General features: G+C 54.6%; 1 protein-coding gene across 4 annotated transcripts in view; it reads left to right on the forward strand.

The window, feature by feature from the left end:
• Positions 1–15,651, forward strand: part of PDE2A (phosphodiesterase 2A) — an 89,004-nt gene that overhangs the window by 11,738 nt on the left and 61,615 nt on the right. For 2 of the 4 annotated variants that reach the window (XM_006203369.2, XM_031681317.2), the window contains exon 1: positions 14,254–14,439. In XM_006203369.2, the coding sequence (XP_006203431.1) occupies positions 14,421–14,439 (19 nt within the window). In that variant the 5' untranslated portion in view covers positions 14,254–14,420. Of the gene's footprint in view, positions 1–14,253; positions 14,440–15,651 lie in introns of those variants that run through there. The other 2 variants (XM_072969268.1, XM_072969267.1) reach the window with 2 other exon arrangements.

The raw sequence follows: 15,651 nt of genomic DNA on the forward strand, positions 1-15,651 counted from the left end.
GGAGGGCTAATGAGATCAGGGCAAGTGCACCCAGGAGGTGCCTAGTGAGTCCTTGCTAATTGGAACTGAGTGAAACCAACATCTGCAGTGTGAGCACCTACTATGTGCCCTCCCTAGCTGGTTCTTTGCACCTGCTCTCAGTTTCTGCATGGCTGCCAATTCTGCACAGCTGTTAAGCTATGGGGTCCAGAAGGAGGGGATGTGACTTCTTTTCTAAATTTAATTTTTTACATTCATTTTATTGAGGTGTAATTTACATACAATAACATAACAATTCAAAGGTTATGATTCCATGAGTTTGGGTAAATCTATACAGTCATATAACCAACATTTCAATCTAGAAAAGAATATTTTTGTCACCCTCCCCCCAAACTTCCCTTGTGCCTTTTGCAGGCAGTCCTTATTAAGGGGTGACTTCTTACATGGTTGTGAGAAATGCTGAGTTTTCCTTGAGCTGACAGCCTAGGCACAGAGAGGGCTGCCTCTGACATGCTGGGAGATGCCAAGGAATGGCTTGCCGCCTCTGAGCCTTGGTTCCTGTGGACTGGCAGAGGCAATGAGGCCAGGGAGGGAAGGGATGCTCAGGCCACAGTCTCCTGAGGGTAGGCTCTGGGTCTGAGGACTGGGTCAGCCGGGAGTGGTGGCCTCAGAAATCCACAGAGTGGGCCACAGAGAGCAGACAGTTGGTGTTCCCCAAAGCCTGCCCCTCCTCAGATCAGGTGTACCCTGTGGCTCAAGTGGAAATGGCCATATGTTGGTCCAGACTGGAGCTGGGGCCTGGCCAATATGACTCTACTTCTCTTTTTATCTCCCCCACCAGGGGCCCATAAACCCCTCTGGGGACTAGCAATTCCCCAAAAGAAGGGGGGTCTTTTGTTCGCCAGTTCTAGAACCAAATATTAAAGCAATTATGTAACTAGCAATAAATTACTTAAAGTAGTGACTCATTCATCTTAATTAGAGCACGAGCAGGGAGGGATTAAGGTATTTTTAGAGCACACACCTCACTCCCTCCTGAGGAGGAAGGCCTCTGTGCACGGTGGGGTTGGAGAAAGGGCTGGGAGCTCTCTGAAGCACCCCAGATGTCTGCAAGGAGATGAAAGCCAATCCTCTGCCCCACTGAGGTCCCAACAAAGAGAGGCCAAGTCAGAGCTGCAGCAGGAGGGATTCAAGGGGCACTTCCCAGGGGTGTTTACTGGGGAACTGTGACAGGTATACTAGATCACGAACTCCTCAAGGGCAGGAACTATGTCTGCGATGCCCCCTCCACCCAGGAATGGAACGGGAATGAGACATGGGGTCAGACAAATCTGAGTTTGAATCCTGCCATTACTAGTTACTAGCTTTGTGGCCCTTGGGCGGTTCTTTTATTGCCCCAAGCTTCAGTTTCCTTCACTGAAAATGGACATCATAATATCCACCTTCATATATATTGTAAGGATCAAGTGGGTTAATGTGACATATAAAGCAAACCCCAGTATCGATTCTACAGGTTCAGAATCTCCAGAAAGGCAGGAATTAGTTCTGTTTTGTTTGCTGTTGTGTCCCAAGCTCCATTCACAAGGTCACACATAGTAGCTGATCAATAAATGCTGTTGAATGAATACATGTTAGTTTCATTTCCATTCTCTGGCTCCATATGGGTTCCTTGTTTCAAGGTTTTGTCAATAAAGGAACTAGGTGTGAGAAGGGCAGAGGTGCCTTACAGGGGAAGTCTGGCCTTTCTCCCCAAGTCTGAAGAACAGGCGACTTCAACGAAAAAGTCAGACTTCCAGGGAAAAGTTGGGAGGGTTCAGGGCCACAGACAAGCTCAGCTGTGTTAATGGGTGTGGTCTTCTGGTCACCAGGAGGGTCGCTGGGTTTAGAAGGTCCACCTCGTGTGCCCTCCACAACCCCAGATGGGAGGAAGAGACAGCAGTTCCATCTGCCTGGGGAGACCAGGACCCTTACCCACCATCACTGGGAGTTCAGAGGAGAGGGGATGAAGTGCCGTGTGCAGCATCCTGAAAGGCTTCCTGGAGGAGGGGAAGGGATTGACTGGGAGGATTTAGGAAGAGAGAACATCCAGGCATCTGCAAAATGCAGTAATAATTCCGACCTATAGTTTTCCTGGGAGGATAGAATGAGTTTCTTCTTAGGAATGCCTGGGACATGCATGCCCAGAGAGGGCACAGCATACAGGCGTATTTCCTCCCCTTTCCCTCCACTTCTTCTCAGCCCCTGTAACATGAGAACAGCAGGGCCTGGACTCTTGCTCAGAGAATTTGGCCTGGGGACTTCCTATGCCAGCCTTACCTACTTCAGTCTCTGAGGTTGGACTGAGATGGACACACAGCAGGTGCACAGGACAGACTAGGGGAAGGTCTGTGCTCCTCCTTCCTACCAGGGCATTGGGAGGCTGAGGGAAGGACACAGCTGGATCAGTTGAAATTAAATCCCCGACCCTCGCCCAGGCCCACAGCCCCAAGACTTCTGCCCCCAGTGGCCACTCTGATCAATTCTGACCAGCTCTCCTCACACCTCGCTGGCCTCCCAGGGTTGGGGCGATGAATTAGTGATGACAGCATTGCAGCATCACTATGATGACCAGACGTATTCTTAGCCTCCAGTCCGAGTGCAGCAGCACAGGCCAGAGACCCCTTTGGCTCTGGGCCTTTGTATTGGTGTGTGTGACAGGAGCCAAAGGGGACTGGGGGATGGGGCAGGACGAAGCATGGGGGATCCCTCTGGAGTGGACTAGAGTTCAGATTGTTAGAGCCAAAAGGACCTTGGGGACAGCTGTTTTTCTCTCTCCCTCCTTTCTTATTGCTTCCTTTTCATTCCTCCCTCCCTTCCTCCCTTCTTCCTAATGTCTCTAAGCCCCATCCCTATTGGAGGCTCCATGCCCATTCTCCCTCACCCCCTAGGAATGAGGCCCAACCTGGCCCTCACCCTTGGGAGCTCAGAGTGAGATGGGGACATAGACACATACTGGTCTAGGTGCCAGAGGTGTGTGGGCCACTGGTGGCTCTGTGAGGCATCTGGCTTAGCTCTGCCAGGGGCTGTGCAAGCGGCTTTGCAGAGGGAGCGATACTTCTGGCCCTGTTGAGCAAGGGGGAGATTTTCTGGTGAAGGACAGAGGTCCAGAGGTGAACAGGTGAACCACAAGGCATGAGTCCAGAGGTGAAGCATAAAGAGGAATAAAAGTCTGGAACAGCGTAAGTGTGGGGGCTGCAGTGGGGAGCAGAGGAGGCACGGAGCCCAGGAAAGGACTGGGAAGGAGTGGACTCAGGAGTTTGCAGTTTGCCCCACAGAGGAAGAGGGACCCTGAAGAAATTTATTGTTGCTGCTTGTTTAATCTTAGGGATGGAAAAACTGAGGCTTGGAGAGAGAAAGTGACTCGATTACGCTCAACGAGGTCCTCAGAGACAGACTGAGACTGTGGGCTCTGCTAGGGTCCCACTAGACCCTAGCTGGGACCTCTTGCCCCAGACTTGCTGGCCAGCATTTTTCCAGGTAACCACTACCTCCAAAGGGTGGGGAGGTCTCATGGGTGACTTTGCCTTCAGGTTGAATGAAATTTGCATAGACAAGGGCTGTGCTTACGGCCCTCCCTGCCTTGGAAGGATTGGGTATGTGGGGGGGGGGTAGCAGGGGGGTGGTAGTAGGAAAGGGCTTAGAGAAGGACGCAGGAAGTCAGGGACTTGGCTAAGGTCAGCAAGGGATTAGGGTCAGAAGTTGATTCAAACTTGGGTCTTTGGGCATCCAGCTCCAGTAGAATTCCACATGCCCTTACTCTACATCCTCAGGGATCTTTGGCTGAGTTGGACACCCGTGGGAGGTAAGGGCATCTCTGAGCCCCTCATACTCTCCCCAGGGCTCTCCCTGGCCCCAGGACCTGATATTGGCCTGTTATGGCTGGAACTTATCTGGGCAGAGAGAGACATTTAACCTCACTTTTCTGATGAAGAAATTGAGGTCCCAAGGTAACAGTGACTCACTCAGTAACAGGTCAGCACTAAGCTGGGCCTGGCTGCCTGTCCCTGAGCTTGTCTATACTTCCCCCACCTCGCAGCTGTCCCTTGCTTCTCTCCATCCCATTGTGCAGCATTTCTGGGCCTGCCAGCTTTGATGGATGGCCCCATAGCTCAGCCTCCCTTCCATTCCTTTCCGGATGCTGGGCAGTTAGCCTCCTAATCACCAGCCCTGCCTGGTGGCCTCCAAGCCATCCATCTCCCCTCCACAGCCTCGCCCAGCCGAGGTGGAGTTTTTTGAGGTGCAGCAGGTCCCCCTACTCTGAGGCTGAGCTGAGATGTGGCTGCAGCCCCTGCTCTACAGCCCCTTCTCTAGGGGAGTCATGGGTTAGAGAGCAGCTTACACCCCCTCGCTAGAGTGCCAGAAATCCCTCCGGAACCTTCCAAGGGAACCTACATATGCATACAGGCACACACGCACAGACACACACACACACACACACACACACACACTAACAGTAATACAAGCTTTCATGTATCAAAAAATACTGTATGCCAAGCACTAAGCCAGAGCTCTGCTCATATCATCTCATTCATCCTGTTAGTTGAGTACGATTGGTAACCCCGCTGTACATATAAGGAAACTGAAGCTCAGAGAGGCTAAGTAACTTGCACAGGGTCACATATCCAGAAAATGGAGGAGCTGGGATTTGAACCCAGGTTGTATAACTCACTTTTCTATTTGCAACTCCTCTGTTCTGCGGACTCACTTATGCATGCACACATGCGCACACACACGTGCACAGATACACATGTGCATGCACGAACACCAGCCTCCGTGTTTGCCTTGGCACAGCCCATCTACCTGGACCAGGTTCCTGAGGAGTAGGGAGAGTGCTGGGCAGAAGAAGAGATGAGGGAGAGGTCACTGCTTATTGTCTGCAGCCTCTCATCGTGGCAGTGACACTGATCAGCTGGGGAGGCTGCACGGAGGAGGCAGCCTCCAGGCAGTGGGAAGAGGAGGCTGGGAGGCAGGCGATCGATCATCCCTGCAGCACCACCTTCCAGGAACTTGGGCCCAGGGGAGTGTGGCGCCGCGGGTCGATCATCTGGGCTGCAGCCCAGGTTCAGCGTGCAGGGTGTATGTATGTGGAGTGAGGCTGCCTGCTGTCACCTGCCTGCCCCCTCCCCCTGCTCTCCCTTTCTTTCCTTCTCACCTTCAGCCTGCCAGCCCCACGCCTTCCTCCTGTTCCCTCTACTGCCCGTCACCATGGACACTGCAGCTGAGAAGCAAACTACAGTTCCCAGATACCTGTGTTCCCCTACTGCTATGGGGCCACCCTGCCCCAGAATCTGGTCCTGGGGTGAGTGCTGTGAGTGGAGGGGAGGGCAGGCAGGGAGGTCAGGGGCCAGGAGCTGCAAGAGGTGGGGGCGAGCCTTCAGAGCCCTCAGAAACCTCTGTGAACAGTTTAATGAGATAGTGAATGAATGTGCTCCATACCACCAGGGCATGTAGTAGGCACTTAGTCTTTGCTGGTTCCTCCCTTAGGAGTCTGGAGAGAGTGAGGCTAATGGAGGCCAATGGGGCACCTCTAAGGGCACGTGAGCTCCTAGGGCAGATGTCAGGTGCCACTGATAGTGTTAACAGTTGCAGGAGCAATTAGCCCTGACAGAAATTAGTAACTGACAGGTGACAGAGTCTAGCCAAGTGCTATCACCCATTCTGACATGGGGAGGGGGACAGCTGGTGGCGGGAGGAGTGGGGGTCCAGAGCAGGGCTTGAGACCCTTCTTATCTTCCTTCTGGGAAGGGCCCCTGAAAAGACCTGGATCACCTTCCTTCCCCGAGCAGCTGCCTCCACCCTAGCAGAGGGGCCTCCACCAGGCCCTCCAACTTGCACTGACCCCAAGAGACCAGGGTTCAAGTCCTGGTTCAAGTACTTGCTGGCTGGTGGTGGTTAGGACAAGTCACCTTCCTTTTGGGGGCCTCTGTCTTCTCATCTGTAACAGTTTACAATGAGGATTAAATGAGATGTCACCTGTCCAGTGCCTGCCATTTTTCTGCCCCCAAAGGGCCAGGCCACTCTGGATTCCCCAGAGCCTGTCTTCCCCAGTCACAGCCCTGAGAGGGCCAGCTGTGGGCCATCTCTCCACCTGATGCTGTCCAGTCCATCCTTGGGTTCCCACTGCCCAATACACGCCTGTTGTTGAGGAAGAAGGAAGTAAAGGGGATCCCATCTTAGGCTCTATCACCTTCTCGTTCACTCTGGTGGGGGGACAAGTGTGCCTCTCTGTACTGATGGTGCCTCCAAAATCAGGTGCTGTTTGACTCAGGTCGGGGTGGAGAGGGGGCCCTGGACTGGAATTCCCAAGGCCTGAGTTCCTGCTGTTCTGACATTGTCTCACTGTACGAACTTGGGCAAGACTGTCTCTGGCGGGTCAGAGAGACATGAAAACTCTCTGACCAGCCTCTTTTCTGAGGGTCTTTGCCTAGAAAATTCTATGTTTTGGAGGAGAGGCCAGGTACAAAGCTGGTGATGCCCATACCACAGATGGGCAGATCCAGGAAGAGGGGCTCAGGACCGAGGCCAGCTCAGGACTCCCATGGTCTTGGTGCCGTTGTCCTCAGACTGTCCTCTCCTGCCCCTGCCACGGTCCTGCCCCTGCTGTAGTCTGTTCTGCCTCCCAGCCTGCATTGCCCCACCTGCCCTCCACTCCTGGTCCTCCCTTCCTCTTATTATCTGTCTCTATATTGCCTCCTGCTCAGGCTTATCTCCTCCTGTCACACTTCTATCCATCTCTGTCATTCCCCTGTGGCTTCCTCCAGCTCACCAGCACCTCCTCCCCCTTCCTAGGAGTCAGGCCTTTCTGGGAGTTAGCCCCTCTCAGACAACTGTCTCCATGGTCTCTGAGTCTCGGCTCTTGTCTTCTTCCACCTTCCTGCCTCTCCTTCTCCTTGATGGTGCCTCTATGTTTTGCTGTCCCTGGACTCCCTTTTTCTCTGCAAGTCTCTCTCTGCCCTTATCTCTACATCTGTCTCTCAGGGCCTGTCTGGCCCTGCCCCCTTGGCCTCCTTCCTCCTCTTGCAAGACCCGCCAGGTCAGCAGGTCCAGCCCTCCAGCCTGGAGAACCGAATGGTCTACCCTCCCTCTCTCTTGCCACCTGCCTGGGAAGCCCCTGACAATTGCCCTCCACCCCGCATTGCGCCGGGCCTTGTTGCTAGGCCTTGGTCTGGCAGCACCTGGCTTCCATAGCGACGGGTGCTTAGAAACAAACACCACGTCTCCAGGTCCCACACGGAGTCTTGGCGAATCGAGTGCCTTTCGATCAATCAGGGCAGGAAACACGGCCGCCTCTGGGCTGCCTCCAACTTGGAGAGGCACGAGAAGAGGGGACCACGGTCTCTGCCTTCTGGAGCTTGGGGGGCGCTGGGGCAGGAGGCGCTGCTCCAGTGTGGCCCTGAAGCCAAGGAGGGAGGCCCCTGGGTTCTTCTAAGGAGTCAGAGAGAGGCTACTGGGAGGCACAGGTTTGCAAGGAGCCTGGTTTGGTTTGCTCTTCTATCATTTCTAGCTGTGTGGTTTTACACAAATGACCTCACATCCCAGGGCCTCAGTTTTATCAACTGTAAAGTCGGGCTAGTAATATCATGAGGATTAAATGAGAGAATCACCAGGTGGGCCTGGCACTTAGAAGGTCATCCCTGACGGCATTGCCCTCCCCGCCCCTGTACAGTTGTCTAAGATTTAGTTAGCAGAGAGGAGGGCGATGGGACCCTAGGCATGGACAGTGGTGTGAGCAAAAACATAGAGGCTGGAAGGCACCTCACATGTGCAGGGGCTTGTGGGGCCCCTGTCGTCACTGGGTATTCACAGAGGCAGTCCAGAGACCATCAGGCTCTGAGGGCCATGGAAACCCTGGTGCTAGAGTCCTGGAGTGCTCGCATTTCAGGCAGTTAGAATCACAGAATGTTAGAATCTTAAGTTCCTACATTCTCAGGACTCTTGGCTCTCACATTCATTGAATGTAAAAAGGGCCGGCACTTCAAATAATGGGGTGTTATAATAGAGGCTCTGATTATCTTAGAACATAAAGCTCTGGGAGTTCTTGGAACCCTGAAGCCAGAGACGGGCTCCCTCTCTGACAGTGTCTGAGCTGGCAGGGAGCTTGCAGAGCATAGGACTTGGATCCCTGTTGCTTAAAATTTCTTGTGCCTTGGAATTCCTTATGGGCTCAGCTCTGAGCAGTCCGAGTGTGTGTGTGCGCGCGTGTGTGTGTGCGCGCGCACGTGCGCGTGCATGTTTGCACCACGCGTGCACGCGCACAGGGGACTGGGGTTAGTGATCGACAGCAGCCTGAGGCACCTCTGGAGCAGGGCCAGCTGAGGAATAGCTGGTGAGGAAAGCTGGGAAGCTCGTGGGCTGCAGCTGTCCAGGGGGACTGAATGGGACTCTGGCAGCCACCCTTGGCTGAGGACCTGCTCTTCTTCTTCTGCCCCGCCTGCCCTACAGGGCTCAGGAAGAAGCATCTCCATGGGGCCCTCCTAGGGCATTCTGTGGGGCACTCCTTGAGGGACTGCTAACTTCGCAGCCCCTCAAGGTCCTGCAGACTGGAGGGCATGAGGCACTGGTGAGGGGAGGAGGTGGTGTGGTAGGGACTTGAGGGATGAGAGAAAGAGTGGGCTCAGTGAGGGAATGGGGCTCAGTGGAGTTTGCTGAAGAGTTTCTCAGCACTGTGCTCTGTCTGCACTGCCCCGGGCTCCTGGGGATGCTGGTTGGGGTCGGGGGAGCCTGAGCACATTAAACCTACTTGCCTATAGTAGCCTGGGATAGGCTGAGAACCAAGAGCTCCTTTTCCCACTTCTGCCCAAAGCTGGAAAAATTGCTAGAGCTGTTGAGAAAGCTGGGATCTGCTTCTCCTTTTGTTTATCTTCCTTCCCATTTTCCATGGGAATCATGGTTCAGGATGATCAGGATTTGACAGGATGGTGCTGTGGGAGGAGTCAGCATCTGGCAGAGCCATCCCACATGAGAAGGGGTTGGCTGAGAAGAAAGTGAGCTCCCCATCCCTGGGAGTGTGCAAGCAGAGGCTGGATTGACAATCAGGGTCACTTCAGAAAGGGGCTCAGATGGGTAAAGGTGATTGGGAGGCCTCTTCCCCAGGGCAAGGGGGCTTTGTGTGATTGGCCCAGGGGGCTGCCCCTTCCAGACATGCCTGTGCTTCACTGAGGGGGTCACCATGCCCTGGGCTCTGCACCCCCACCTATCCTCCTCTCCTCTCTGTGTGCCCGGTCCCATGTTGTACATGGACACACAGAGCTGAATCAGACTCAATTTCTTTCCACATGAGCACTGGGTCCGATGGGGGAGGCACACAGGGAAACAAATACAGTTGGCAAGTCCTGCATAAGAGGACAGATCAGGCTGGGAGGAGGGTTCTACCACTGATTCCTATAGTCCATTGATGTCTTTTTGAGCAGTTCCTCTGGGTCAAGCCTTGTTCTGGGTGCTGGGGCCACAGCAATGAGCAAAACAGAAAGAGATCTGTCCCCTTGAGCTGATAGAGGGGAAGGCTGAGTGCCTGGCAAAAGTGCAGAGGAGTGCCAGGGAGTGCTGGCTGGAGGACTGGTGAGCGGTGAGGGGGTGTGGCCAGAAGGCAGAGCGTGGGTAGAGCATAAAAATGATGTTTTGCAGGTGGGTATTAAGGGCCACAGAGGCCAGGACCAGGACTCCAACTTTATCTTGTAGGCAAGGGGAGCCATGTAAGTGTGGGTGAGGCAGGGTCAGACCTGAGTGAAGAACATCTCTCTCCAGCAGGTGTGGGCATCAGGGAGAAGGAGGCACAGTGGTCCCCCAAGAAGGCACTAGGGCAGGTGTGCCTACTTGTGTTCTATGTGTAGGAGCCCAGTGAGCGTGTGTATAGGGATATGTATCTGTGTATAGGAGTGTGTGTCTGTGTGTAGGAGTGATAGGAGTGTGTATGTATATCTGTGGAAAGACAGTGAATGTGTGTAAGGTTGTGTATGGCCTGGGGCAGCCTTGAGTGGCAAAAGGTTATTGGGGTTTGCAGATGATAAGGAGAAGATACTGAGCTGTGCCAAGGCCCAAGTCCACTAGACCTCAGCCCCGATATGAGCCAGCAGGTCCTGGACTAGTCTCAGACTAGAATTCTCCAGCTAGGGTCATGGAGCTGGCCAGCTGCTGCAGACAAATGTGTATGCAAATAACATGGAAATAGATGAGACCTGTGGCTGACCCACCCTCCCTTCTTCATTTCTCTGGGCCTCAGTTCACTCAGCTGGTGCTCTTTCCCACTCAGAGCTGCTGCTGGGGCTCTGGGAGCAGGCCTTGCCCACCCAGAGACCAAATCCACATCGTCCCCAGCACCTGCCTGTAGCCAGATCCTTTCTTTGTAATGGCCACCCCCACATCTGGGGCCACTGCCAGAGGATACACAGAGCTGACCTGGGCTAGTGGCCATGGGCAGCACCACTGTTAGGTGTGAATTTGAGTACACTCAGACTCGCACATTTGCATGTACACTCACATATGAATGCATCCATGTGCCGTACTTGGACACATGAGCACAAACACAGCTGTACACACATACTTGCATGTGTGTACACACTCACACCTGCACACACATACCTGTCCACAGACGCACAAATATGCACATTCCTGTAGATACACACACACATGTTCAGCTCTGCCTCTGAAGCACCACATATCCTCACAAAGATACAAACTTACAGACCTGTACTCATACCTCTCCTGCTTTCACCCACATCATTACACACATGCACACACCAGGCTAACAAAGTGTGGCTCAAACCATGCCCTCTCTGGGGCTGAAGCACTGAGGACAGGCTCTAGCTGAATGCAGAATCTGCAGAGATATCAGCTTACTCCAAGATGATTCTTGGATTGTCCCTTGCCAAGGACCCTGGGATGGTCAAGCCCTCTTTTAGTCCATGGACTCTGCCTCAAGTCATGGAGAGACTGAGTCACACACACTGTCTCCTGGGAGCCCCCTGTGTTGGGATCTGGCCCTTCCTCATAGTCCTTGGGCCTGGCATGCCTGGGCAGACCGGTCTGCTCTGGAGGGCTGCCTTCTGCCCAGCTAGGCTTACCTGGATCCCGCCTCTCTCCACCTGCACTGCCTGAGTCCTCAAAGAGAACCAGGCCAACCTTCAGAGCTGCTGCAAGTTCTGAGGCCAGAGAGGGCCACAGCCTTGCCTGAGGTCACCCAGCATGCCAGGGCAGGGCTCAGGTTTGAACCTGGGCTCCTGGGAGTCTGACCATGGTTAGCAGCCCGGGGATAGATGCACGTCAGGCACCAAACAAGCTCCTGGAAGCAGGATGCAGGGTCGTGGGGAATGGGAGCAGATCTGGGATCTACTGAAGGTCTGCTGGTGTCACGCTTTTAAATGGAGAGATGGCGTATCTGCTCACCAGTCTTGGGTGAGGAAGACCTTTGTAAGCACAATGGCCCACAAAGGGGTCATTATTAGGAAGAAGGAAGAGCTGGTTCCTGGACAGGGCCTGAGGTCAAGTGGGCCAGTACCCAGATTGACAGGCTCTTAGCTGAGTCACCTTTTCTTAAAATACCCAGTCTGAGATAGCTGGGCCACTGGGCAGCTTAGCGTGGCCTGCAAGGTGGAGAGATGAAAAGAGGCAGCTGGGGGCCAGACCAGACACTCCTGCAGTGAGGCTTCCTCATGGCAGAGATGGGCAGAGGGTTCAGGGGCTGGGAGTGTAGGACCCTGACTATTTTGGGAACAAAAGGGGAGTTCAGAAAATTAGTTTTCTCACATGCTTTTCCTCAAGAGGTGGAAAATGAATTGAAAGCACAGATTGGAGCCAGATGGCCTGGGTTTGAATTTTGGCTCTACTTACTAGCCATGTGACTGTGGGCAGTGTACTTAGTCTCTCTGTGCCTCAGTTTTCCTTATCTGTAGAATGTAGCTAATAATAGATCCTAACTTATACTGTTGTTGAGAAGATGAAATGTGAGGCACAGAATAAGTGTTCAGCAGATGTTAAAGCCCAGGAAATGGGGGCTGTGCCAGGCCAGGGTTGGCTCTTGATTGTGGGGTCTTAGATGACCTCCTTTGAAGAACAAACAGCTCTGGCCAGGGACTATAACGGATACCTCCTGGATACCTGTGTCCCACCCAGGCTATCCAGAGCCCAGACTGAGCTGGTGACAGGTGTTCAGGATTTGCCAAGAGATTTATGCACTGGGTTCAGACTCTGCTTACAATAGCCCTTACATTGGTCATTCCCTTTATAGAGCAAGAAACTAAGGCCAAAAGAGAGAAGGGAGGCCCTTTTCTGGGACAGAACTTTTACATACATTAACCCATGTCATGTTTTCTACAGTATTAATAAGTAGAACAAATTGCCCCCATTTTGAAGATGCAGTAAAATACACTGACTTGCCCTGGATAACTTAGTGGCAGAGATGCACCCCATCCCTCCCTGTGCCCCCAGATATGACTCCTAGGAGAGATGCAAGAAGGGGGACCCAGAAGACTAAGGTACCATCCAAGGAAGGCCTCCTGACTGGCCCTTGAAAGATAACCAGGCCAACAGGACCTGGAGGGCATTGGGGCTGGGGTGGCTTGGTAAAGGCCTGGAGGTGAGAATGAGTCAGTCACCCATTTGAGTAGAGTAGGAAGTATAAATTTAAGGAAAAGTGTCCAGAGGGTCAGAGCTGGAAAAACAAGTTGGGGCTAAATTACAGAGGGTCTGCCACGTCAGGCTGAGGGTTTATTGTGCTGACTGTGGGCAGTCACTGAAGGTGTCTGAGAGGGGAAGAGGCATGTCCAGAGCTGGGCCTCAGAAAGAGAGGTGGGAGAAATCTTGGCAGGGGAGGACCTCCTGCTGAGCTGGTGGCACAGCTAGGACTCTGTCCAGCCTGTGTGCCAGGTGCCAGGACTGTGTCCAGAACTGGGCTCCATGACTCAACCTTGAGGAAATCACTCCCCAGGGAGAAAGGGCCCAGATGAATCAGCCCAGTGAGGTGGGGAGCTGGAAAGCTGGGGGCTCACTGAGTCACCCTCCAAGACGGGTGTGGGGTAGGAGGGGAGGGGACCACAGTGCAGTGGATAGGATTCATGTCAGACCACAGCAGGGGTGTCAGGGGACTCTGGCTGCCTTCCCACCATTGTGGGGTTGATTGTCCTGGCAGTCTTGTGAAAGAGATGGGAAAACTGAGCCCCAGAAACCGGGGAGGGGATCTGACCAAGGTCATGCAGTAAGTAGCTAGCTGGCAGAGTCCAGGAGAGACCCAAAAGCACCCTCTAGTCCAGACACGTCCCACAGCCCCAGCCGACCTCATGCCAAGCAGAGGTTAAAAACCGGGTGTGTCCAGGCCAGGAGCTGGCCCAGATGACCCTTTCTCCCTCGGCCCCCCCGCCCCCGCTCCACTCGGCCTGGCCTACAGCAAATCGGGCCGAGCTGCGCCGCCGCGATGGACCAGCAGGGGGCGCAGGAGCGTCACGGCTGCAGCAGGCGCCTGGGCGCAGGGGCCGCTCTGCAGAGAACTGCGCTCCAGGTTCGCAAGTCCCACCGCGGAACTGTGGACTGTATGGCTTTGGGGCCTGCATCCTCTCTGGCTTGCGGAGACGCCAACGCAGACCTGCCTGCCCAGTGCTGGGGGCCCAGTGTCCCTACCCCCCACTTAGGAGTGGTGTGCCTGTCTGTATGGGCGCTCGCGTGTCTGTGCGCACGTGTCTCCCTTCCAGATTGGCCACTGCTCCCGGGTCCTGTCCGACTCAGAGCGACCTCTAAAAATTACCCCCCTTCCCCGTTTTTCCTGGAAGAAGAGCGAGCCCAGGGCTCCTTGTGTCGTGTCAGTGGTCCCTTCCCCTCTACCTCCCCCTCCAAACCCCACTTTTCCTTCGCTGCGCTGGTCTCTGCCTTGGCGCTCTGGCCTGGCTCCAAGACTTTATAAGTGGTGAGGGGAGAGGATGTGATCAGACAGGAGAGGGGATCTGAGAGGCGATCACTTAGAGGCAGTGAAAAGAGTGAAGGGGCAAGAGAAGGGAGCGAAGGCGAAGAGCCGGCTATCTGGCGGGGGATCCTAGTAGCGGACAAACTGAAAGAATCTTGAGAGCGGAGAGATAAGGAAGGGGAGAGCTGGTCAGAGGTGGGGGTTTCTGCTGCGGGTCCGAAGATCCGACGAGCTGAGAGGTGCTGTCCGCGGTTGCGGGAAGGTGGGTGGGGCCAGGGCAGTCGGGGGGCGGGGAGTGGGCGGGGTGGGGCGGGGCCGGGGCGGACACTCGCACGGACCCAGAGAGCCTGTCGCGGACGCGCTGACCGAGCGCAGCGGCCGGGCCGGCGGGCGGGCGGGCGGCTGCGAGCATGGTCCTGGTGCTGCACCATATTCTCATTGCTGTTGTCCAATTCCTCAGGCGAGGCCAGCAGGTCTTCCTCAAGCCGGACGAGCCGCCGCCGCCGCCGCAGCCATGCGCCGACAGCCTGCAGGTAGGGGGGCCCCGCGCTGGGCGCGAGGAGAACGGGGTGTTGGGTGAGCGCCCGGCCCGGTCCTCCGCGGATCGTGCAGTCGCCGGACCCATGGTACACCCTGCTCCTGAACCCTCCAGGGTGGGGACCCCTCCCCTAGTTGTCAATCCCACTCCTGTGCTGGGACTGCAGCCCATACGCAGAGACCTTGAACCCCCAGCTCACATTCGAAACCTCATGCCAGACTCTGAACCCCTTTCAGATCCGGGACTCTATCTGAAGCACTGAACTCCCAATCCACAGCGAGACCCCAGTTCACACACGAGAGCTCTGTTCGAGCCTGGAACTCTCTACCTCCCAGATTAGACGAGCACCCCTGCTCATAGCCCTGAACCCCCAAAATATATATCAGACTCCAGGCATACCCAGAACACCTGAACCCCCACCTCTCGGCAATGACCTCACTTCAAAGCTGGGGCCTCATCCCAAGCCCTGGAAGCCCTACTCCACAGCCTCATCTGTGCCCCCAGCTCAGATTTCCACTGGAACATCTGGACTTCAGTCCTCTCCTGAGACCTTACCCCAGGGTCCAAATGCCCCTTTCCATCTATCTCTACTTCTCACTCCTCTGCAGCATCCCCCTCCCACTCTGTTCGTGCTTTCCCTCCTCCCTCTTGTGTAGGAGAGCCTAGCATTTTCTGGCTGGTCTCACCCTCTCCTCTTGTTTCTCTCGGGTGTGGTGGCCCCACTTTATTCTCTGGTTTCTCCTCTGGCTTCTCCGAGTCTTTCTGGCCATCCTCTCTCTCTCCTTCTCTGTTTCTATCTTGTTTGGTCTCTTGCCCATGTGCCCCCCTATCTTGGTCTGCCCGTCACTCCCCCAATTTCTCTAGGTTTCTATCTTTATTCTAGAGCATTTTCCTGTGGTCATCTCTTTCCCTTATATTGGCCTCTGCTTTTGGGTGAAGAGGGGACAGGCTCAGAGTGTGTGCCCAGGACCTGCACCCCTCCCCACGTTGTCAGGCTGGCATGATGTGGGCACTGGTGGAAAGGGCTGAAGATGGAGCACGCAGCTCTTGGGCAGTGCCCAGGGATTTAAGACGGGTGGGGATCACGCTGTGGGGCACTGGAGTACAAAACTTATAAACCCCCTCATCCTCACTGTCTTAGTCTTGACTTGGGGAAGCTGGAGGCTTGGGATGGGGGAGGGGAGGAATAGACTGCAACCTGGTGTCA

This window comes from Vicugna pacos, chromosome 10 (genome assembly GCF_048564905.1).
Source record: "Vicugna pacos chromosome 10, VicPac4, whole genome shotgun sequence".
Classification (NCBI taxonomy): Eukaryota; Metazoa; Chordata; class Mammalia; order Artiodactyla; family Camelidae; genus Vicugna; species Vicugna pacos.